The 26,286-nt window shown below is 47.3% G+C and overlaps 1 protein-coding gene across 8 annotated transcripts in view; it reads left to right on the top strand.

Moving 5' to 3' along the window:
* Positions 1 to 26,286, top strand: part of LOC142501084 (heparan-alpha-glucosaminide N-acetyltransferase-like) — a 202,256-nt gene that overhangs the window by 19,937 nt on the left and 156,033 nt on the right. For 7 of the 8 annotated variants that reach the window (XM_075610413.1, XM_075610415.1, XM_075610416.1 and 4 more), the window contains exons 5-6: positions 18,052 to 18,121; positions 18,817 to 18,880. In XM_075610413.1, coding sequence (XP_075466528.1) covers positions 18,052 to 18,121; positions 18,817 to 18,880 — 134 coding nt within the window. The remainder of the gene's footprint in view (positions 1 to 18,051; positions 18,122 to 18,816; positions 18,881 to 26,286) is intronic. The other variant, XM_075610420.1, reaches the window with a different exon arrangement.

Here is a 26,286-nt window from a genome sequence, read left to right on the forward strand (position 1 = left end):
TGCGTACGTTAATGCGGGGTGTGCCTGTGTTACATACATGCTCCCGTCCCATTGCGTACGTTAATGCGGGGTATGCCTGTGTTACATACATGCTCCGGTCCGATTGCGTACGTTAATGCGGGGTATGCCTGTGTTACATACATGCTCCGGTCCCACTGCGTACATTAATGCGGGGTATGCCTGTGTTACATACATGCTCCGGTCCCATTGCGTACGTTAATGCGGGGTATGCCTGTGTTACATACATGCTCCGGTCCCATTGCGTACGTTAATGCGGGGTGTGCCTGTGTTACATACATGCTCCCGTCCCATTGCGTACGTTAATGCGGGGTATGCCTGTGTTACATACATGCTCCGGTCCGATTGCGTACGTTAATGCGGGGTATGCCTGTGTTACATACATGCTCCGGTCCGATTGCGTACGTTAATGCGGGGTATGCCTGTAATACATACATGCTCCGGTCCCATTGCGTACGTTAATGTGGGGTATGCCTGTGTTACATACATGCTGCGGTCCCATTGCGTACGTTAATGCGGGGTATGCCTGTGTTACATACATGCTCCCGTCCCATTGCGTACGTTAATGCGGGGTATGCCTGTGTTACATACATGCTCCGGTCCCATTGCGTACGTTAATGCGGGGTATGCCTGTATTACATACTTGCTCCGATCCCATTGCGTACGTAAATGCGGGGTATGCCTGTGTTACATACATGCTCCGGTCCCATTGCGTACGTTAATGCGGGGTATGCCTGTGTTACATACATGCTCCCGTCCCATTGCGTACATTAATGCGGGGTATGCCTGTGTTACATACATGCTCCGGTCCCATTGCGTACGTTAATGCGGGGTATGCCTGTGTTACCTACATGCTCCGGTCCCATTGCGTACGTTAATGCGGGGTATGCCTGTGTTACATACATGCTCCGGTCCCATTGCGTACGTTAATGCGGGGTATGCCTGTATTACATACTTGCTCCGATCCCATTGCGTACGTAAATGCGGGGTATGCCTGTGTTACATACACGCTCCCGTCCCATTGCGTACGTTAATGCAGGGTATGCCTGTGTTACATACATGCTCCGGTCCCATTGCGTACGTTAATGCAGGGTATGCCTGTGTTACATACATGCTCCGGTCCCATTGCGTACGTTAATGCGGGGTATGCCTGTGTTACATACACGCTCCGGTCCCACTGCGTACGTTAATGCGGGGTATGCCTGTGTTACATACATGCTCCGGTCCCATTGCGTACGTTAATGCGGGGTATGCCTGTGTTACATACATGCTCCGGTCCCATTGCGTACGTAAATGCGGGGTATGCCTGTGTTACATACACGCTCCCGTCCCATTGCGTACGTTAATGCGGGGTACGCCTGTGTTACATACATGCTCCGGTCCCATTGCATACGTTAATGCGGGGTATGCCAGTGTTACATACATGCTCCCGTCCCATTGCGTACGTTAATGCGGGGTATGCCTGTGTTACATACATGCTCCGGTCCCATTGCGTACGTTAATGCGGGGTATGCCAGTGTTACATACATGCTCCCGTCCCATTGCGTACGTTAATGCGGGGTATGCCTGTGTTACATACATGCTCCGGTCCCACTGCGTACGTTAATGCGGGGTATGCCTGTGTTACATTCATGCTCCGGTCCCATTGCGTACGTTAATGCGGGGTATGCCTGTGTTACATACATGCTCCGGTCCCATTGCGTACGTTAATGCGGGGTATGCCTGTGTTACATACATGCTCCGGTCCCATTGCGTACGTAAATGCGGGGTATGCCTGTGTTACATACATGTTCCGGTCCCATTGCATACGTTAATGCGGGGTATGCCTGTGTTACATACATGCTCTGGTCCCATTGCGTACGTTAATGCGGGGTATGCCTGTGTTACATACATGCTCCGATCCCGTTGCGTATGTTAATGCGGGGTGTGCCTGTGTTACATACATGCTCCGGTCCCATTGCGTACGTTAATGCGGGGTACGCCTGTGTTACATACATGCTCCGGTCCCATTGCGTACGTTAATGCGGGGTATGCCTGTGTTACATACATGCTCCCATCCCATTGCGTACATTAATGCGGGGTATGCCTGTGTTACATACACGCTCCCGTCCCATTGCGTACGTTAATGCGGGGTATGCCTGTGTTACATACATGCTCCGGTCCCACTGCGTACGTTAATGCGGGGTATGCCTGTGTTACATACATGCTCCGGTCCCATTGCGTACGTTAACCTGTTGGTGGACCTTGAGAACTGGAATTGGCCACCCCTGTCCTTAACATCTTTACACGGGGTAAGTTAAAGGGGCAGGTCCCCCTGTGCACGTTAATACAAATATAATATAAATAAGGTGGGTAGCATCTCATGTGCAACATGTTACATTGGAGAATACGCCCCTTACTCCCCCAAAATACCCACGTATTATTCATGGCTCCTTTCTGTCCATCCTGAGAACCGAGAGCAGAACAATATCTATTATTTAAGATGAGCAGGTTGAAGTTAAGTTTGGGAGGGGACGCAAGGGCTCCGGGATGGGACGGGGTGAGGGGGCTTTGTTGCGACCCCAGTTTACGCTGCAAAGTGAGGATGACGCTAAACGGAGCAATCCCGGCAATATCAACACGAGTGTTTTAAACAAATCAGCTCTGGAGTATTAGATAATACTTGCTGCATTTAAAAATATATATTTTAACTCTTAATGCCATTTTTAATGAGTTTAACATACTGGGCATCTTTTGATTTCTATAGCAGGTTTAGCACACCCGCCCAGCAGTGCAAGATCTGTGTAACACTTTCCTGCTTGTGATAATATGTTGCCAATGTTCCCAGCAGTTTGAGCTGCAAACTGTAACAATAGATAATGTGACCGTAGTCATTTAAGAATACAGTGTAGCTGCGGTTTTACATTGACTGGAGGATTGATTTGAAATTGAAAGGCAGCCATTTAGTGAACCCTTGGGTAGCAGGTCGATTACGGGAGAACGAATCGATCGGCAGCTTAGGTACAGTAATTAGTTTTCAATAAAGGTAATCAAAGTCTGCCTATATTAAAAGAACATTTTTTTTAAAATAGTTTAAAACTGCTCGGGCTGCCTCTTTAACATGCGGTCCTGGGCCTCCAGGCAGCGGAACAAGAAGCCCTTAAATTATGCAAGAGATCAGGAGGTTAAACTGTCTGTTTAAGGAGAAGCCGTGTCCCCCTAGTACTGTGCAGTCATAACATCGTGTTTGTACAAGGCAAGTGATAGCTGCGTGCGCCTGTCCCCAAACTGTCACCCGTGTGCGGCACAAATGCGACACGGAGTTGTGTGTCTTTTTTCAAAGAAAAAAAAAAAATCTACATTTTGGGATATTGTTTTTCCCGGAGCATATTAAATATGGCTACCCCCAGTAAATGAGCTCTCACTCAGTGCAATGCGAGTGAGTGTGATGGGCCGTGGGGCCGCCTGACTAACACGGTAGAAAATGATTTTCAGCAGTGCTTCGTTTGCATTGCTGGGAGGTGATCTTCATGTTTAATAGCATAAATGCAGACTTGCGCCTTGCGACTGCGTTACAGGGGAGCGTGCAGCCTCCCGGGAGGTCTCGTACACTGACGTAAGGACACGGGCATGTTTTGTAGAATAAATTGAGCTGATTGACAATGCAAATACACACACACACACACACACACACACACACACACACACACACACACACACACACACACACACACACACACACACACACACACACACACACACACACACACACACACACACACACACACACACACACACACACACACACACACACTTTTTTAATTTCCAGAGTAATCAAATACTTTGCAGTACTTTTACCATCTTTATCTCATGTCTTTTGGTGATAAGACTGTTTGACGGTTTTGTTTTGCAAAGTCATTTTGAAGCCATCATTGGACAAACAGATAAACATAAGTAGCTGATGAAAAAAAAAAAAGTGTAATTTTGCCACTTTAATGAACTCGCCTGTCTGTCTATTACAAGTTAATGTTTCACCCGCTGAATACACTGCTCAGAGCAGGTGTTTTCCTCTGCTGGAGCTGGGAAAGGTAGCGGAGATCAGGAGACGCTGACAGCAGTGAAGCCGGATTTCCTGCCAAACGGGACTGCAATACCTTACAAACCTCTGACATCCCCGCTGAAAGTCTCTCCCCTGATCCCTGCTACCGGTCACAACTTTGGGTTACACCGCTCGGGGAAACGGTGTGCAGTCTGAGATGAGATGAGGCCTGTAGCCCGTCTTCCAGCGCCGGGAAGTATCTTCTGGTAGAAGGCTGCTTGGTAAATATGGGCCTAAATATCGTGCGGACCCTTTACAGCAGGAGGGGCCAACTCTGGTCCTCAAGGGCCACCAACAGGTCAGGTTTTCAGGATATCCCTGCTACAGCACAGGTGGCTCAATCAGTGGCTCAGTCGAAGAGCTGAAGCAGGAATATCCTGAAAACCTGACCTGTTGGTGGCCCTTGAGGACTGGCGTTGGCTGATCCTGCCTGAGAGGACAGTATCACACAGGTTATTATGAAGCTAACCAGGTCCTGAAGGAATTATTGATTCATGGGGTGAGTAACAAGCCGATGCCCCGTTGCGAGGCACAGGGAGAGCGCGTGCATTACTGTATTTGTGCTTATTTCGCGCTGAAGAGGGGTGGCGTATAATTCAAAGTGCATTAAGATGCCACTGAGATGAAGAATTGATGGCAGTTAAAAGCCAGGTTTCTGCATGTCTGGCATTACTTAGGGCCCTTTAATCACAGGTGAGACGCGGGAGCGCTGATAATCAGCATTTTACTCTCCTGTGGGGGTGTGAAGATAGGATGACGATCCATCACGAACCCTTTAAACGAACCCTTTAAACGCGTGTTCTTTGAAACACAGACATGGATTGAGAGCCACTTAATCTGCCCTTTCTCCCCTCCCCGCCAGCACTACTCTCTTGCTTTCCTGTTTCCATTGAAGTTCCCGTGTCCCGACATGATAAACTCCTCGTGCTGCGCTTGCATCGCCCGTCCCTGCATTATTGGCTGGACGGAGGAGGGGTTGTTGTCTATTTTACCCTCCATAACTTTTTTTTTAGTGTCTGGTTATACCCATTACCGGCTTTACGTTGCATAGCGGGCAACCAACCTTGCACTGATGAGACCCACTGTGCAGAAAAGCTGTGCAATGTGGCTGGCAGAATCTTGCAGGGTTCCATGTTAAAATGGACATCAATGCTTGGAGTGACACTGTATGCCATTACCCAGAATCCTTGGCTGCAGTGGACGCACTGTTTGCTAAGCTATAACAGGAAAGACAGGGGTTGCAGACCTGTCTGGGATCTGCAAATGCAACACAAGTGGTCTTTTTATTAACTGTACAGTGGAGGTTTTTTTTTTACCCACCAGAACTTTGTAATGTGTGGTTATACCTAATAGTAATTATTCTGGGTGCTCAAACCTCGCAGCAGTTGCATCTGCATAAATCCAAACTAGATAAACAGTGTCACGCAAGTCTTGAATGAAAATAAAGCACTTTATTCGTGTCGTCCTGACGAAGGTGTATGTTGACACCGAAGCGTTGGCCAAATCTAGCGCGCATGCGGTAAGTCACGTAGCCCTCTTACACACAGGAGCCGCGGAAATGCTGCATTTCAAGGTGCGTTATCAGCGGGTCTTGCAGGTGGGGAAAGAAAAGGGAGCTCCAAAAGCAGGTAGCTGCAGGTATCACAGAGGAGACATCCCTGGGAAGAGGGCAGGGGAACGGAGAGGAGATATAGGGAGAGGGATAAAGGTAGGTAATCCCTAGGTCAGGGGTGCTCAACTCCAGTCCTCGAGCTCCCCCACCCCCCAACAGGTCTGGTTTTCAGGATATCCCAGCTTCAGCACAGGTGGCTCAATCAGAGGCTCAGTCGAAGACTGAGCCTCTGATTGAGCCACCTGTGCTGAAGCAGGGACTGATTGAGCCACCTGTGCTGAAGCAGGGACTGATTGAGCCACCTGTGCTGAAGCAGGGATGTCATGAAAACATGACCAGTTGGGAGGGCTTGAGGACTGGAGTTCAGCACCCCTACCCTAGTTCATGGGTGGCCAACTTCAGTCCTCAAGGACCACCAACAGACCAGCTATTAGTGCTATCCCTGCTTCAGCACTGGTGGCTCAATCAATGCTGAAGTAGGGATTGATTGAGCCACCTGTGCTGAAGCTAAGATATCTTGAAAACCTGACCTGTTTGAGGACTGCAGTTGAGCCCCCCGGTATAGAACATTTTTTCTGCAAAGAACTAGCAATGTACTTTATATTAGCTAATGGGTCATTTCCCTGAAGAGCTTGCAAAGTAATTATTTACCTGACGCCCACAAAGACGCATATCAGGTTCACTGTTCCAAAACGAGCTGCACCGGACCCCGTTTCAGCTGCTTGGGCACATTAGAAGTGGATATTGAATGCCCAAGGAATGAATATTAAGTGATCGTTGGGTAACATGCCACATGCTACACTTCCAAATATATGGACGTTTACGCGCACTCAAACACGAAAGATACTTGCGGACGCCGAAACCCAATGGTGAAATCCCGTGGAAATGAAGCGAAGAGAGTCGGGGTAGTTATCAAGTGGCGAGTATTTATTCAGCCAACGTTTCGCTCTGACACGGCAGAACCTTCTGCAGGTCGAGGAACCCAAAATCAAGGTTGAGAAGAGTCTGCTGTGTTGGACCGAAACGTTGGCTGGATAAATATTAACCCCTTGATCACTATTTCGGAGCGCTACACTCTTTGCGCTTCATTGCTACACTTCAACAAGAATGGGTTTCACCTAAAGCCCCAGGACTGGGGCCCACGCTTGAAACCCAAGAAAGTTTATCCTCCAATAGAAAAACGACCTATATGTGTAATTTACAAGCGTCCAGCAGGCTCTCTCACACACTCTCTGTGCTTCCCGCTCATGTTACACAGACAGAATGTCTGACTGAGCCTCTGATTGAGCCACGTGTGCTGAAGCTGGGATATCCTGAAAACCTGACCTGTTGGAGGGGCTTGAGGACTGAAGTTGAGCACCCCTGTTATGTACAATGCGGACAGACATGGCCCTATTGCAAAGAGATGCAGAGCCCTCCAGCATTGATGGGGTTAACTAGCGATGACTTTTCAGCAGGAGGACAGCAAACAGAGAGCAGCGTCATTCTATCCCAGTTGCAAACAAGGCCAGCCTGCCCTCAGGATGTGCCACTGTTTGCTTTCTCTGGCTAATCAGCTGGGAGATACTTATTCTTCCATCCCGCTGTGGATTCAGCATAGAGCGTGGAAATAATCGCCCCATACTCACGTCTAACGCTGTTCTTCTAAACATAGAAACGGACAGCAGATAACCGCGTCTGCCCAACCGCTATGAAATCGTAATTCTAGATCACGTTTCCTGTTAACAATGCCCTGGAATCTCATAGCTGCTCGGGAGGCAACCTCCCCGACTCAATACGGTGAGATGCAGAGTGACACACAGTTAGCAATGCATTATGGTCCTTTCAGTTTAATGGAAGTTATTGCATTGTTAACTGTGCGTTTCCACACTTCTCCTCATTTATAATAGGGGCCATACAAAGCGCGGACCAGCCGCAGCAAAGCGGATTACCCGCTATCTTCCACCTAACACTCCAGGGCATTAACCTGGAGAGGATGGGTGATCATTCGCTCGAGGTCGCCCCGAACGCTTCCGATCAAATCCCGCATCTCACACTCCATTCTTCTCCTCACTTTTAAAGCTTTACACTCTTCTGCTCCTCCTTACATCTCAGCCCTAATTTCTCGTTATGCACCATCCAGACTCTTGCGTTCTTCTCAAGGATGTCTTCTTTCTACCCCCTTTGTATCTAAAGCCCTCTCCCGCCTTAAACCTTTTTCACTGACTGCCCCGCACCTCTGGAATGCCCTTCCCCTCAATACCCGACTAGCACCCTCTCTATCCACCTTTTAAGACCCAACTTAAGACCCACTTGCTTAAAGAAGCATATGAATAGCACTGTGGATATTCTGAACACATGATACATAAAGCTTGGCCCCCTGCAGACGCACTTACCAGAACTCCCTCCTACTGTCTCTGTACGTTCTCCCTACCCACCAATTAGACTGTAAGCTCCTCGGGGCAGGGACTCCTCTTCCTTAATGTTACTTTTATGTCTAAAGCACTTATTCCCATGATCTGCTATTTATATTATCTGTTATTTATTCGATTACCACATGTATTACTACTGTGAAGCGCTATGTACATTAATGGCGCTATATAAATAAAGACATACAATACAATACAATACAACTGAATGAAACAAATCCTCCACAACGGCAGAACCTTCAAATAGATTTTTTTTTTTTTTTTTTAAACTATCTGTAAAAATGTGCCCAGCGGATTGCAAACATCCGAGTTTGGATCCTTCAGAATCTGTCCGGATTGGATCCAATGACGGATTCGGAGGGATCCGCTCGGATTTTTGCGCGTGCGGATCGAATGAAGGTAAAACCAGCCACGGATCGGATTCCGACAGTTTCGGCCATCCCTACTCTTAGCATCAATGTATCCGTGTAATCTGTGCGTGCGGCAGGCTTGCAGGTGGGAGAACCAATAGGAAGAGTTTGGGAGGAGATCAGAGGTGCACATGTCTGATGTGATCGGCCAATTAAATTCTGCACCTCAACGAGCCATTTTTCCATTTGCATAAAAAACCTAAAATGGCTTAAACATTGATCGCATATAACATGGACAGAACCGGGTCCGCAAACATCCTGTATTTAATTCAGCTGCAAGTAAAAATGTAACAGAAATAATGCAGTGTGCTGTAAATTTGTCTTTGTGCCGATTCATAGCTCCCTATTAAATACTCTATAGAGCCTCTTTCCCCATACTTGGGAATAATTGGGGTTGAAATCTTCCTGAACAAAGAAGATGGTTTTACAGCATAAAGAATAGAGACCACCGCCCCAAGGGTGGAAATACCGACCTCCAAATCATGTCTGGCTGAACCTGAGCTGCATTTATTAACCGTCTCAGGATTGGTTCATTTGGGGCACTTGTGAGCACTTTCTGCTCGATTCATACCGCCGGACGGGGAAAGGGGCGTCTTTCAAGGCTTGGAGGAGCAGCTCAGCGAATATATACACAGAGTCTGTAAACAGTGACACTGAGTGGGAAGCAGGGGGGCCTGGTTCTATTCCCGGGGTCGGCTCCTTGTGACCTTGGGCAGCAAGTCACTTTATCTCCCTGTGCCTCAGGCACCAACAACATAGATTGTGAGCTCTACAGGGCAGGGACCTGTGTCTGCAAAATGTCTCTGTACTGCACTGTGTGCACCTCCTGCCAGCAGAGAACGGGTTAAAGAAAAGCAGACCTGCCACAAGTCCTGGTTTTGGCGTGTCTCTTTTTTCACGCTACGTTAACTTTTAATTGAAATCTTCCTGTCATTACACGGGATCAGTCTGTTTTGTAAATAGCTTAGTAGGCTGTGACATGAAGGCGTCTTATTTTGCCTTATTGCCATTTCTAACACCAGGGTTCCCGGAAGGTTATCACCTCTGGCCCACAGCCTCCAAAACCAGCCAGAGCCCGTCTTCAAAGTATAATCCAGGTCACACCGTGTGTGAAGATCACCGAATGTACACGATCATTTCAGCCTTTCACTGCCAGGCCAGTTTGCAACGCATTGCTGTGCAGTAAAAGGGTAAAACATCATCATTTCTATAGGATAATGTGGTGATGTGACCTTTGCCAAACCCACAGTGACCACAATATTACGGCACATCGGTTGAACTCCTTATTTCTAATGGTGCTAAAAAAAACTTGCAATCCGTTTCCATTAATAGCACTTTCTAATCTGTATTGTAGTAACGCAGTAGGGGGTGTGATACCTTTATTGGACCAACAAGTCATTGATAAGTTACAAGCTTTCCAACCTCTCGGGGTCCTTCATCGGGTCTGGCAGACTAGGGGGTATGCCATATCGCTCTGTCATACCCGGTGAAGGACCCAGAGAGGTTGGAAAGCTTGTAATGTCAACTACTTGTTGGTCCAATAAAATGTATCATACCCCCTACTCCCTCTCCCTCTTGTGTTACTACATGGAAGAAAGGACAAGCATGACCCTCTCCCCCCCCCCCCACCCTTCTTTGCTTTCTTCTATCTGAATTTTACGACCACCTGCAGCTTAAAACACGCAATTCATGAAAACGTCATTATCTTTTACAGATTTCTTCATTCCAAATAGCAGTATTTTGGCTTCCTATAAACAGTCGGTTACCAGTAGTTTTTATTAATATTACCGCTTTCGTGTATCATGTTGCTTATTGCTCACGATTCCCCACTGGGACGGAACACGTAAACCCCTGTATTGGACGAGGCTTCCTTTTCCACGCCCTTGCTGCTTTGCAAAATGGTTAAATGTCCAAACTTGGCAGCATAGAGTTCTGGGTTCCAACTGACGGGGTTACGCTCTGCTGCTGTCACCGGCGTGGTAAGGGTTAATCTAGCACTAATGAACTGGAGGTCAGTTACACAATGGATCAGTAATTAAAATATTGTATTACCGAAGCGAGAATTCCAGTCTGTTTCTGGAATCAATATGTACGGTGTCAGACAGAGGAGGCTTGGGACTAAACCCCAATCTCTTCAACAGGGATAACACCCCCCCCCCCCCCTCAGCCAAACTAATCCATAGGGGACATCTAGGAGGGATCCTGCCTGCTCTATGGACTGAAGGGATCAATTACATATGGACTACAAAAGTCAACCCTTTATACACACACATTTGATTATCCCTGTATTTACTGGACCTCTATTGGGGGCTGATCTGAAACTCTGCTCTGATCATCCACCATTTCATGTGATATGCATGAAATTTCACATGGTTTCCCTATACAACAAATGATGAAACGCCAAAGACTTTAATAAATGCACCCTGTTTTTATGGGTCATTTGGGATCATCCTCATAAGTATACAAAGTCTCCGGTAAGGGATTGAGAGAGTCGGGAGCTTTGCGACTTTATGGGTTTATAAAATATTTACCTGGAACACTGAGATGTTCACCTGATTTTAACGTATAGCCTGGGAGTAACACATCTACTGTCAAACACTGGAAAACAAACCTAGCTCTGAAGAGACAACCTTGTCTTAGTGCCATTGATTTCTAATTAAAGGACTACAAGCAGCTTGATCTTGTTATGCAAAGCTAATTGCTGTACTTCAGAATTCAAAAATAACACCTTGCAAACGTAGCTGCACCTCATGATAAACGCAATCAATAGATAGACAAATCCATAGAACAGATATTATGTGTACATATACAGTTAGGTCTGGAAATAATTGGACACTGACACAATTTTCATAATTTGGGCTCTGTACGCCACCACAATGGATTTGAAATGAAACAACCGAGATGCAATAGAAGTGCAGACTTTCAGCTTTAATTCAAGGGGTTGAACAAAAATATCGTATGAAATGTTTAGGAATTGCAACCATTTTCATGCACAGTCCCATTATTTCAGGGACTCAAATGTAATTGGAAAAATTAACACAATCATAAATAAAATGTTCATTTTTAATACTTTGTCGAGAATCCTTTGCAGGCAATGACTGCTTGAAGCCTGGAACGCATGGACATCACCAAACGCTGGGTTTCCTCATTTGTGATGCTTTGTCAGGCCTTTACTGCAGCTGTCTTCAGTTGTTGTTTGTTCGTGGGTCTTTCTGCCTTAAGTTTTGTCTTCAGCAAGTGAAATGCATGCTCGATCGGGTTGAGATCAGAAGATTGACTCGGCCATTGCAGAATATTCCACAACTTTGCCTTAAAAAACTCCTGGGTTGCTTTAGCAGTATTTTTTGGATCATTGTCCATCTGTAAAGTGAAGCGCCGTCCAATCAACTTCGCTAAATTTGGCTGAATGAGCAGACAATATATCCCTATACACTTCAGAATTCATCCGGCTGCTTCTGTCTTCTGTCACATCATCAATAAACACGAGTGACCCAGTGCCATTGTAAGCCATGCATGCCCATGTCATCACACTGCCTCCACCGTGTTTAAAGATGATGTGGTATGCTTCGGATCATGAGCCGTTCCAAGCCTTCTCCATACTTTTTTCTTCCCATCATTCTGGTACAGGTTGATCTTAGTTTCATCTGAATGCTGTTCCAGAACTGGGCTGGCTTTTTTAGTTATTGTATGGTAAAGTCTAATCTGGCCTTTCTATTCTTGAGGCTTATGAATGGTTTGCACCTTGTGGTGAACCCTCTGTATTTGCTCTCGTGAAGTCTTCTCTTTATGGTAGACTTGGATAATGATATGCCTACCTCCTGGAGAGTGTTCTTCACTTGGCTGGATGTTGTGAAGGGGTTTTTCTTTACCATGGAAAGGATCCTACGATCATCCACCACTGATGTTTTCTGTGGATGTCCAGGCCTTTTTGTGTTGCAGAGCTTACCAGTGCGTTCTTTTTTTCTCAGAATGTACCAAACTGTTGATGTGGCCGCTCCTAATGTTCCTGTTATCTCTCTGATGGATTTTTTTTTTTGCAGCCTAAGGATGACCTGTTTCACTTGCATTGAGAGATCCTTTGACCGCATGTTGTGGGTTCACAGCAACAGCTTCCAAATGCGAATGCCACACCTGGAATCAACTCCAGACCTGTTACCTGCTTAATTGATGATGCAATAATGAAGGAATAGCCCACACCTGTCCATGAAACAGCTTTTGAGTGAATTGTCCAATTACTTTTGGTCCCTTGAAAAAGAGGGGGCTACATGTTAAAGATATGTCATTCCTAAACCCTTTCTCCTATTTGGATGAAAATTAAAGCTGATAGACTGTACTTTAAGGCCATATTCATTATTTAACTGTAACTTGAGTTTATTTTGGTACACAGCTGAAATAACAAAACTTGTATCAGTGTCCAATTATTTCCGGACCTAACTGTATCTCCACCGCTGGGTGACGCCTCCCCAATAATCTTCTTCACGTTGCGCCAACACATTTCTACATGATATCCTTCCATCTTACTTTTTGTCGTCTTGTTGGTCTCTTAATATCCTTTGGAATCCAGTTGAAAATCTTCTTTGTCAGACAATGGTAATTTCATCTTGCGTTATGCCCGGCCCACCGCCATTTTCATTTCCTCGCCCTTGAGGAGCTGTCACAGACTTTTGTTTGCTTGCTAACCCATGTATTATTTTTCCTGGCGCTTCTGTAAGTATCTCATACCTATCTCCATACTTCTGTAGCCCCCCCGTGTAAAAACAGGCCCGTTTTAGCTTGCAGGCTAGGGCAGCACGCTGGCAGTGTAGGGGTTAAACTCATTGCACATGGTCCTGCATGTGAGCAGTCCCAGAGATAGGATACAATGTTGCAGATCCCAGGCACATGAGGCATGACCCAGAGCTAGGAAAGTTCTGGTAGGTCATGTGACTGGTGGAGTGAGGCCTTTACAATATCCAGTTTTGCCCAGAGACCGAGAAGGGGAACTGTTGACACCCCCTGGGTATTAGAGGTAGGGACCCACCCTAGAGAGAGAGAGCGCGAGAGAGTGTGCTGGGGCAGACTGTGCTAAGTGTCCAGCACAACAGATTCCCATGCTGCAGGGAGCAGGGCTATAGCCAGGTTTAAGTAGGGACCTGGGGCTGAGCCTACTCCACTCCTATCCAGGGTTAAGTTGGATCCTTGGAGGAACTGCAGGCAAAGGGGTAACTACTGCATGAAAGATACTGAAAGCGTGTCCTGTCCATGCTGTTTGGTATGCTGATCCTGCTGACAATAAAGCAAGCATCCTGTTAAAATTTCCTGGTGCCCTTTCTACTTATTCTACTCCTCACTACAGCCTTGGCCTGGATCCACAGGAGGTTCTGAGACCAAAGGTAAAACTGAGCTACCCTACGCTGAAGCAGGTAGAAATCCTGTTTGCAGTGCAAGCAAGAGACTGATTGTGTCTACACCCTACCTTCTGCAGCTGGGTGGGGGTAGGGGTGTTACACTTCTTTGTGTTGTTTATAGACTCTAAATTATCTTTGCATTTAGGGTCCGAGTTTCACATCCAAACAGGAGCACGGGCAGAACTGGTCAAACACTTTTCACAGCGGGGGGTTCTTTTTTTCGAATTCGCTCCATCCTATCCTCATTCTCCTATCGATTTCAAAGGTTCGCATCCATTGATATTCGTTGGCCAAGTTAGACTTATAGTATGTAACTTATTGTTCTTTACCATTTATCTTGCGTTGGCGATGTCTCCGATTTGTTGCTGAAGGTCTTTTGGACGTGCGGCAAAAATAACAATGTCGGCCGCAAATCCTAGGTGACTCAAGTATTCACCGGTGATTTTGATTCCTTTACTTCCCAATTCAATGTCTTCAACAATTATTCAAGTGCTGCTGTAACAGCTTTGGTGATATGGTACCCCGCTGTCCCTAATCCTTAACTTGCTTGTATCTTCATGTAAACCAATGGTTGATGTGGCATTCTCATAAATGTCCCTTTTAATATCAACTAGCTGATATACCCGGCGTTGCCCGGGCGTGGAAGGGCAGGGGGCATGGAGTGGAAGGGGGGGGGGGGCAAAGGGCAGGGAGGGGGGGCAAAGGGCAGGGAAGGGGGGGGCAAAGGGCAGGGCGGGCAAAGGGCAGGGAGGGTGGGGGAAAGGGCAGGGAGGGGGGGACACTCAATCCCCCCCCACACACACACAATCCCCCTCCCACACACACACAATCCCCCCCCACCACACACAATCCCCCCCCCACACACAATCCCCCCCCACACACACACAATCCCCCCCCCACACACAATCCCCCCCCACACACACACAATCCCCCCCCCACACACACACAATCCCCCCCCCACACACACACACAATCCCCCCCACACCCACAATCCCCCCCCACACACAATCACACAATCCCCACACTCAACCCCCCCCCCACACACACACAATCCCCCCCCCCACACACACACAATCCCCCCCACACACACAGTTCACACGTCACACACACACACACACACACACACACACACACACACACACACACACACACACACACACACACACACACACACACACACACACACACACTCAATCCCTCCCACCCCCCCCACACACACACACTCAATCCCTCCCACCCCCCACACACACACTCAATCCCCCCCCACACACACACACAATCCCCCCCCACACACACACACAATCCCCCCCACACCCACAATCCCCCCCCCACACACAATCACACAATCCCCACACTCAACCCCCCCACACACACACACACACACAATCCCCCCCACACACACAGTTCACACTTCACACACACACACACACACACACACACACACACACACACACACACACACACACACACACACACACACACACACACACACACACACACACACACACACACACACTCAATCCCTCCCACCCCCCCCCCACACACACACACTCAATCCCTCCCACCCCCCACACACACACACACTCAATCCCTCCCACCCCCCACACACACACTCAATCCCCCCACAGACACACTCAATCACTCCCCCCCCCCCACCACCACCAAAGGCGACACAGAGAGAAGAGACGAGGTCTAGAGGGCTCTGTATTGTATTGTATGTCTTTATTTATATAGCGCCATTAATGTACATAGCGCTTCACAGTAGTAATACACGTGGTAATCGAATAAATAACAGATAATATAAATAACAGATCATGGGAATAAGTGCTTTAGACATAAACATAACATTAAGGAAGAGGAGTCCCTGCCCCGAGGAGCTTACAGTCTAATTGGTAGGTAGGGAGAACGTACAGAGACAGTAGGAGGGAGTTCTGGTAAGTGCGTCTGCAGGGGGCCAAGCTTTATGTATCATGTGTTCAGAATATTCACAGTGCTATTCATATGCTTCTTTAAGCAAGTGTGTCTTAAGGTGGGTCTTAAAGGTGGATAGAGAGGGTGCTAGTCGGGTACTGAGGGGAAGGGCATTCCAGAGGTGTGGGGCAGTCAGTGAAAAAGGTTTAAGGCGGGAGAGGGCTTTAGATATAAAGGGGGTAGAAAGAAGACATCCTTGAGCAGAACGCAAGAGTCGGGATGGTGCATAGCGAGAAATTAGGGCTGAGATGTAAGGAGGGGCAGAAGAGTGTAAAGCTTTAAAAGTGAGGAGAAGAATGGAGTGTGAGATGCGGGATTTGATTGGAAGCCAGGAGAGGGATTTCAGGAGGGGAGATGCTGAGACAGATCTAGGAAAGAGTAGAGTGATTCTGGCAGCAGCATTTAGGATAGATTGTAGGGGAACAAAAACATACAAGGAGACAGAGATTGTAGGGGAGACAGGTGAGAGGCAGGAAGGCCGGACAGCAGGAGGTTACAGTAATCAAGACGGGAGAGAATGAGGGCCTGAGTCAGAGTTTTAGCAGTCGAGCAACAGAGGAAAGGGCGTATCTCTGTTATATTGCGGAGGAAAAAGCGACAAGTTTTAGAAATGTTTTGAATGTGAGGGGCGAATGTGAGAGAGGAGTCGAGTGTGACCCCTAGGCAGCGTGCTTGGGCTACTGGGTGAATAATCGTAGTTCCAACAGTAATGTGGAAGGAGGTAGTAGGGCCAGGTTTGGGAGGAAGTATGAGGAGCTCTGTTTTATTCATGTTGAGTTTAAGGCGACGGAGGGCCATCCAGGATGATATAGCAGAGAGACATTCACATTTGGTCTGTATAGCAGGTGTAAGGTCGGGTGTTGAAAAGTATATTTGTGTGTCGTCAGCATAGAGGTGATATTTAAACCCAAAAGATGTTATTAGGTCACCTAGAGAGAGTGTGTACAGAGAAAAGAGAAGAGGTCCCAGGACAGAACCCTGGGGTACCCCCACAGAGAGATCAATAGAGGAGGAGGAGGTGTTAGCAGAAGAGACACTAAAAGTACGATGGGAGAGGTAGGATGAGATCCAGGATAAAGCTTTGTTCCGAATACTAAGAGTATGGAGAATGTGAAGGAGAAGAGGGTGATCCACAGTATCAAATGCTGCAGAGAGGTCGAGTAATATGAGCAGAGTGTAATGACCTCTGTCTTTGGCAGCATGGAGGTCGTCAGTTCTTTTAGTGAGGGCTGTTTCCGTGGAGTGAGCAGTGCGGAAGCCAGATTGTAGAGGGTCTAGGAAAGAATAGGTGTTGAGAAAATGGAGCTCTGTACACCATAGTTCGATCTATGGTACTTTTTAATAGACAAACAATAACATTCTTCAACCAATGGCAACTCGGCACCTCTCCAGTACCAATGCTAGTAGAACACGGAACTAGAAGAACGTGATAACACCATTAATGGTGCAGAGCACAGTATGGGGTGAAGTTGCAGGCCCTTTATTGTTGTATTGTATGTCTTTATTGTTCATGATAGGCCATAAACCAATCAGTGTTGATGAGTGTATGGACAGCTGTGTCTGCTGTTTCCTTTGTGCCTCTGTTTCTAGGTTAAGCTGTGGCATGCAGCAGGCTCACACCGTGGGCAGCCTTCCCAGGGAGGCCACTGAAATGTCCAAACTCAAAATGAAAAGTTGAACATTTTATACCCAGTTATTTAACATAAAGTATGCAAAAGATCAGGTTATGACGAGTCCATGTGATAGATTTATTATGAGCACTATTCAGACAACCGATCATGTTTTCTCTCTCTGGAATGTTGTGTCACAGAGAAATTGAGAGAAATCCCCCCTCCTACATATACTGTGCAACGCCTCCCATAACAATGGTATTTATTTATTTCTCATTGAAGTCATTTGATAATAAGACTTTCATGGGACCCCCCTTTACAGACAATCATTGGGCTTCCAAGCCTTTCATGGGAGTCCTCTTTACAACGTACATTATTTCTCCGTAGACTTTCACTCCATAAAGTTGCAGTGTAATATGTGTAATATCCTGGGACAGTAGCTGAAGCAGAGCAAGTTTAAGTGACCTTTTCAAGGTCAAAGGATGAAACTCTGCCAGGGCTGACCCTTTGTGTGCACACTTTTCTGACCCCTCATGGTATAACGTTGTCATTCACAGCCCTGCTGGTGGCATTTGTCGTCCTTCTGGGAATAAGTGGCCTGTATCATCTCAGAACATATATCTCCAAGTACGTGTGACATCCCCTCATTACCACCTCCCCTTTACGGATATCATTTGGCAGGAGTTTTAATTGGTTTATTTAGAAAGCCCAGGACTTGTAGGAGTTTATTCATGAAACTGTGCGAGTGCTGATCGGGGCACTATCACACAGAAATTCCTATTGACTTCAATGGTACTTTCCGTGCAATTATGCCCCGATCGGCACCATCAGTTTAATTAATAACCCCCTTAGAGTTCAGAGTGATGCTAAATGTGGATGTTGGTGCAAATAAGACAATTGTGGGGTTAGGTTGAAATAGAAGTTACATTAACATAATTAGCATGTTTCTGTGCTTACACTGCCTTTATTAAAATATTATTTGAATGTACAGTATAAGAGGAGATCTTCCTTTCCTCTGCCGGCCAGTCCCAGCTTTCCTTGATTTCCCAGAATTTGAGAAGATTTTTTCCCCTGTATTATACAATCGTAGAAGGCAGTGTTATAAACAGTCTGCAATGCATTGCCAAGCAAACTCTGGCAGCCAAGAGGTTAAAGAGGGCTCCTTATGAAACTTTCCTGGGTGCAAAAAAAATGTTAAAAACAATTAAATAAATTGCATTGAATGCAACAGGTAAAATAAATAAATTCACCCGGCAGTGCGGCCATCAGAAATAAAAGCACAAGCTGCTGATAGAGTTACAATAACTGTAACCATTTTACAGACTGGGCTGCACGCAGAGATTCCTGCAAGACTGTTACAGGAGGACCCCCTGCGTCCTCAACAACGTGAGTATGGGACCGCCAGGCGCCTGCGCTATACCAATGCCGTGTCTTTTGAGATGTGTGTGTGTGATATATATATTTATATACTGTGTATATATAAAAACACAAATAGTGCTTTTTTACCATCTTTATTCCGCAAATGGGATTAAAATAATTTATAAGCCCAAAAGTGTAGTGAACATTTGGCTCCCTCTCTGCTCTCCATACACGGGGACATTTTACTTAGCAGGTAGTTTGGTTTAAAGTAACAGAAAAATGTAATTGACTTCCTTTAAAAATAACGAACCCCATGGCTGCCAGAGGCAGTGAGGGGTTAGTAACCCTGTAAGGGAAAGTATTATTCTCTGGTTACTGTGAAAGATGAGTATGTTTTTCCCCTTTTAACTGGCAAGGCCAACAACGGATTTGTTTCATCTATCCTTTCCTTCATGTCTATCTCCCCCCCCCCAGAATTCCCTTCCTCTCCCCCCAGCATATCTATCTTTCCTCTCCCCCCAGTATATTTCTTTCCCCTCTCCCCCAGTATGTCTCTTTCCCCTCTCCCCCAGTATGTCTCTTTCTTGTCGTCCCCCCAGTATGTCTCTTTCCTCTCCCCCCAGCATTTCTCTCTCCCCCTCCCAGCATGTCTATCTTTCTTCTCCCCCCCAGCATCTCTTTTCTTTTCCCCCGCTACGTCTCTTTCCTCTCCCCCCCAGCACGTCTCGCTCTTCTCCCCCAGTATGTGTTTCTCTATCCACAGCTGCTTATCTCTTTCATGATTTCCTCTCTCTTTCTTTCCACATCTCTTCTCCCCCTTTCATGTCTCTCTTTCTCCCCCTGATTTAGCCCTCTCCCCTTCTCTCCGTCTCCCTCCTACATACTGCAGTCTGAGCCTGGAGCTGCTCTCCCCAGCTCCCCCCTTGTCGGCAGTTGTGGCCCCCCTGGTCACTGAAATACGGTCATTGTCTTATTATTAGCCACTGGCTTTCAGCAGCCGGCGCTGTTTTGGCTTATGAGGGTATAGTGATTATATTCCAATACTGCAGCGATTCTAAATTGAGTAAATTAGCCGGCCGGTGTCACAGGTGTGGTTACACTGGGCCCCGCTCTCTCGGGGGTCCCCACACTCAGTGGCCCCCTGTGCTCTCAGGGGCCCACACAAGCACAGAGGCCTCTGACTCACGAGAGGGTTGTTATTTTCTTTAGAGGAGAAAGGGACAATCAGAGAAGAAAAATGGGACATGGAGATAGGACCATTGAGTGGAGGTAGGGGATGGGACAGAGGATCAGAGATGAAGGAGGATGGGGCAGAGGAGAAGAGCAAAGAGAGACAACTAGAGGTACTGAGAGGGGGAGACAGACATGGGGGGCACAAAGGGAGAGACAGACATGGGGGAGCACAAAGGGAGAGACAGACATGGGGGGCACAAAGGGAGAGACAGACATGGGGAGCACAAAGGGAGAGACAGAAATGGGGGGCACAAAGGGAGAGACATACCTGGGGGGCACAGAGGGAGAGACAGACATGGGGGGCACAAAGGGAGAGAGACATGGGGGGGGGCACAAAGTGAGAGAGACATGGGGGGCACAAAGGGAGAGACAGACATGGGGGCCACAAAGGGAGAGACAGACATGGGGGGCACAAAGGGAGAGACAGACATGTGGGGCACAAAGGGAGAGACAGACATGGGGGGCAAAAGGTAGAGACAGACATGTGGGGAGCACAGAGGGAGAGACAGACATGGGGGCACAAAGGGAGAGACAAACATGGGGGGCACAAAGGGAGAGACAAACATGGAGCACAGATGGAGAGACTGACATGGGGGGAGCACAGAGGGAGAGACAGACCACGGGGGGAGCACAGAGGGAGAGACAGACATGGGGGGAGCACAGAGGGAGAGACAGACATGGGGGGGGCACAGAGGGCGACAGACACGGTGGGGGGGGAAGCACAGAGGGAGGAGGAACAGAGGGTGAGTAACCAGAGAACAACTGTATTACCCTGTGTAGGATTTTGTGTGTGTGTGTGTATATATATATATATATATATATATATATATGTATATATATATACATATATATATATATATATATTGTGACAGAAACCAGGGGTTGGTAATAAACTCCATATACAGGGCTCCCAGGATACTGAACAGTTTCTGTCCTGTCTAAGCTGAACAGGGCAGCCTCGTGGTACAGGCACTCCATTCCACAGTTTGTCTGCTGCCTGTTTTCTGTCACCTGTCATGCTGATTAGAGTTCAGGTATATAAGACCTGTTTCCTGTTTCCTCTGGGCCCCGCCCAAGAGCCTGGAAGGCTGCTGAACTGCAGAGGGGTGAGAAAGCCTCTTTCCCAAATCGCTTCATTCATTCTGTTAGTTTGTCTAAAGACTGCAAAGGTACTTATTTTGTTGGTGGAAGTGGACAAGCCACTTCCAACTCTGAGTCAGGGACATCTAAGTTTAAGTTATCGCTCAGACGAGCAGCTTTTTGTTTGGCTTTGTTTTCTGTTTAAACTGTGGCAGTCTCAGTGCCTGGGACTGAATAAACCAGGCATAGCCTGTTTAAAGGAACAGTACGTGACGTCTCATCATTTAACCTACCCTAACAGTCCCGGACAGACGGCGGAGCCCCGGAGTAAGCCGTTTGTCACATATGGTGGAGAATGCGGGCAGAACACTAAAAGGTCTGGGGGTTAAAGAACTTTAAAGAAAAAAAAAAAAAAAGGTTTTTTTTTCTCTCTCTCCAAACAAGATGGAAGACGTGGTGAGTGCGCTGGTACGCAATGTCGCTGTCCAGAGAGACGCGAATGAAGCCCTGCAACAGGCGAATGCAAACCAGCAAGAGACAAACCGCTTGCTGAAAGAGGAGCAACAGCGGTTCGCTCAGGGCTTACAGCAGGAACTCGAGATCCTGAGGGAGACTATCAGTAACCTTCCACTGGCAGCGGCAGCCCCAGTTCCGAAAATGACCAGGGCAAGCCACTACCTTCAGAAGATGGGACCCTCGGATGATGTGGAAGCCTATCTTCTCACGTTTGAACGCACGGCACAGAGAGAGCGATGGCCAGAAGCTGAGTGGGCTGGTCTAATCGCACCCTTCCTAAGCGGCGAACCCCAGAAGGCTTACTTTGATCTAGAGCCAGCCGAAGCTAACGTCTATGCAAAATTGAAGTTCGAGATCCTCGCCCGCCTCGGCGTAACCACGGCTGTTCGCGCCCAAAGGTTTCACGCATGGTCCTTCACGATGGATAAAGCCACCCGAAGCCAGATGTATGACCTCATCCACCTCGCCCGGAAGTTGCTACAACCCGAGATCAACTCAGCAAGCCACATCGTGGAACGGTTGGTCATGGACCAGTTCTTGAGGAAACTTCCCTCTGCCTTACGCCATTGGGTCAGTCGGAGTGACCCCCACAATGCGGATGAGCTTGTGGCCCTCGTAGAAAGGTACAATGCAGCAGGAGAGCACCCGCAACCCACAGTCGTGGAGCAACCCCACTACCCGAGGTTCCAGGACTCTTCCAGAGACGGTAAAAGGGTACCGGGGTTAAGGGGAGCTGAAGAGCGGCGACCACCTTCACGCAGCACCAGCAACAGTGGTTCGCACACTAAGGGCAATAGCCAACATGGGGAGCCGGGAAAAGGCTCTAAGTGGGACACAGACTATGTACCTAAATGTGTAAATTGTCATGAGAGGGGCCACACAGCAAAAATCTGCCCACTAAATGAGGAGCCCATGCAATGCAACAGCGTGGAACCTTATTCGCTGTTGTCCCAATGTATGGGCCCTAGCCCAGAGGACCCCTTGAATAACCATCTGTGGGCATTTGTAAAGGTTAATGGTAAGAGGGTTCGGGCACTTCTTGACTCTGGGAGTATGGTCACACTAGTGTCCGAATACCTATTGCCCATTAAGAAGAAACAGGTAAACAGTTCACAAAGAGTGGCAATTTGTTGTATACATGGGGATAATCATGAATATTCCACTGTTGATGTTTTTTTTGAAACAGAATTTGGTTCTTTAGATTTCAAGGTGGGTGTTGTACCCAAACTGGCACATGATGTGTTAATAGGGACCGACTTTCCCCATTTTCTAAAAATGTGGTCCCCAGCTCAGAATAGCGCCCAGAGTTCAATAGCAGACCATAACGAAGTGTTAGAAGAAACAAATCCTTTCCCTTTTTCAGAAATGGAGGTTGACGAGGGCCCAAATAAGAAAGGGGAAAAGGAGGAGTGCTGTGAAATTCCCTTCCCCATCACTACTTTGGTAGGGAATACCCCAAATCAAGATGTTGATCAGGCACTTACCACCCCAGTACAGGATAAGACCCTCGCTGACCTAGAGGTCAGTCCTGGGAGTTTTAAGAAGGCCCAGTGGGAGGACCCCACATTAGCGGTAGCAAGGGGAAATATACGGGACCAGAATAGTACTCATGGCCAACCAGATAGGTCACTTGCTTACCCCTACTTCGAGGTAGAGAACGACCTAGTATATCGGGTTGATAAAAGAAAATCAGTTACAACTAAACAATTGTTGGTACCACGGACATTCCGTAACGTAGTATTACACCTCGCACATAGTCATCCATTGGGGGGACACCTAGGGGTGGAAAAGACAAAAGAAAAGGTTCTCCGAAGCTTTTATTGGCCTGGGGTTCTGGCAGAAATTACAAACTATTGTTCCTCATGCCCAGAATGTCAGATCACCGCCCCGTTCAAAGCATACCGCAGCCCATTGGTACCCCTTCCCATAATAGAGGTACCATTTGACCGGATTGCTATGGATCTAGTAAGACCCCTAATAAAGTCTGCTAGGGGACATCAGCATATATTGGTAATATTAGATTATGCTACCCGATATCCGGAGGCAGTTCCCCTACGTAGCACCTCTGCTAAAAACATAGCAAAAGAGTTAGTACTTCTGTTTTCCCGGGTCGGAATTCCTAAAGAGATCTTATCTGACCAGGGAACACCATTTATGTCCCAAGTAACAAAAGAGCTATGTAAACTCCTAAAAATCAAGCATCTCAGAACCTCAGTCTATCATCCACAAACAGATGGTTTAGTGGAAAGGTTCAATAAAACCTTAAAGAGCATGTTACGCCGGGTGGTCGATAAGGATGGGAAAAACTGGGACTGTTTGTTACCATACCTGTTATTTGCCATTAGGGAAGTTCCCCAGTCATCCACAGGCTTCTCCCCGTTTGAACTATTGTATGGCCGACATCCAAGGGGCTTACTGGATATAGCCAAAGAAACTTGGGAACACGAGGTTACCCCTTACAGAAGTGTAATAGAGCATGTTGCCCAAATGCAGGACCGCATTGCTGCAGTCCTACCCATAGTGAGGGAACACATGGAGAAAGCTCAAGAAGCACAAAGGAATACGTATAATAAGGGTGCTAGGGTCAGAATTTTTTTTCCAGGTGATAGGGTACTAGTTCTGGTTCCCACCGTGGAGAGTAAATTCCTTGCTAAATGGCATGGGCCATATGAGGTCTTGGAAAGAGTGGGAGAAGTAAATTATAGGGTAAGGCAGCCAGGTAGGAGGAAACCTGAGCAAATTTACCATATAAACCTACTCAAGCCCTGGAAAGATAGAGAGGTCTTGTTAACCCTAGTACCCCCAGGTCCGTCAGAGAATCAAGAAACTGACCCAGAGGTTAGCATAGCTGAAACACTGTCCGTGCATCAGAAACGAGAGGTCCAGAGTTTAGTGAGAAGGAACAAAGAAATCTTCTCTACACAGCCAGGTAAAACTAACGTAATTAAACATGACATAGTCTCTGAACCGGGGGTCCGAGTTAACCTTAAACCGTACCGAATCCCAGAGGCCAAGAGAGAGGCTATAAGTTTAGAGGTTAAAAAAATGCTAAAACTAGGCGTAATTGAGGAATCCCAAAGTGGGTGGAACAGCCCTATAGTTTTAGTCCCAAAGCCAGACGGTACAACAAGGTTTTGTAATGACTACCGGACACTAAACGCGGTGTCAAAATTTGATACTTATCCTATGCCCAGGGTGGATGAACTTGTAGAGAGACTGGGCAAAGCCCGATATCTCACAACCCTAGACCTAACAAAAGGGTACTGGCAGGTTCCCCTCACAGAAAGGGCAAAAGAAAAAACAGCCTTCTCAACCCCAGACGGCCTCTTTCAATATAAGGTGCTGCCTTTTGGCTTACATGGAGCTCCCGCCACATTCCAAAGAATGATGGATAAAATTTTAAAACCACATGCTCGGTATGCTGCCGCCTACCTGGATGATGTGGTAATCCATAGTGAAGATTGGCAGTCCCACCTTCCAAAGGTCCAAGCTGTGCTCGACGCAGTTCGGTCTGCTGGACTAACTGCTAACCCCGCTAAATGCACTATTGGTCTGGAGGAGGCCAAGTATCTGGGCTATTCTATTGGTAGAGGGTTACTCAAACCACAAACACTCAAAGTAGAGGCGATACAAAATTGGCCAAGGCCAGTCACAAAAAAACAAGTAAGGACCTTTTTGGGGTTAATTGGCTACTATAGGAGGTTTATTCCCAATTTTGCAACTAAGGCAACCCCACTAACCGACCTCACAAAAGCAAGAGGACCGCTAATGGTAAAGTGGTCCCCCGAAGCCGAACAGGCCTTTAGAAGCCTGAAAGAAGCTCTCTGTGCCCAACCAGTGTTGGTCACACCTGACTTCTCCAAAGAGTTCGTAGTCCAAACCGACGCATCTGAGGTAGGGCTGGGGGCGGTACTCTCCCAGGAGTCTCAAGGGGAGGAGCACCCCATCCTTTATTTAAGTAGGAAACTAAATCCCCAGGAGAAAAATTACTCCATAGTCGAGAAAGAGTGTCTCGCAATAAAGTGGGCTGTAGAGACACTCAAGTATTATCTGTTGGGGAGAAAGTTCCGATTGGTCACAGATCATGCACCCCTTACCTGGATGTGTCAAAATAGGGAGAAGAACGCTAGGGTGACCAGGTGGTTCCTAAGCCTACAGCCCTTTAAATTTTCTGTGGAACACAGGTCGGGGCACAAACATGGCAATGCCGACGGGTTGTCAAGGATGCACTCCCTAATATCCATGGTCGCTCACCCCTCGAGGTCTGAGCTGGGGGGGAGGATATGTGACAGAAACCAGGGGTTGGTAATAAACTCCATATACAGGGCTCCCAGGATACTGAACAGTTTCTGTCCTGTCTAAGCTGAACAGGGCAGCCTCGTGGTACAGGCACTCCATTCCACAGTTTGTCTGCTGCCTGTTTTCTGTCACCTGTCATGCTGATTAGAGTTCAGGTATATAAGACCTGTTTCCTGTTTCCTCTGGGCCCCGCCCAAGAGCCTGGAAGGCTGCTGAACTGCAGAGGGGTGAGAAAGCCTCTTTCCCAAATCGCTTCATTCATTCTGTTAGTTTGTCTAAAGACTGCAAAGGTACTTATTTTGTTG

This window comes from Ascaphus truei, chromosome 8, assembly GCF_040206685.1.
Source record: "Ascaphus truei isolate aAscTru1 chromosome 8, aAscTru1.hap1, whole genome shotgun sequence".
NCBI classification, from domain to species: Eukaryota; Metazoa; Chordata; class Amphibia; order Anura; family Ascaphidae; genus Ascaphus; species Ascaphus truei.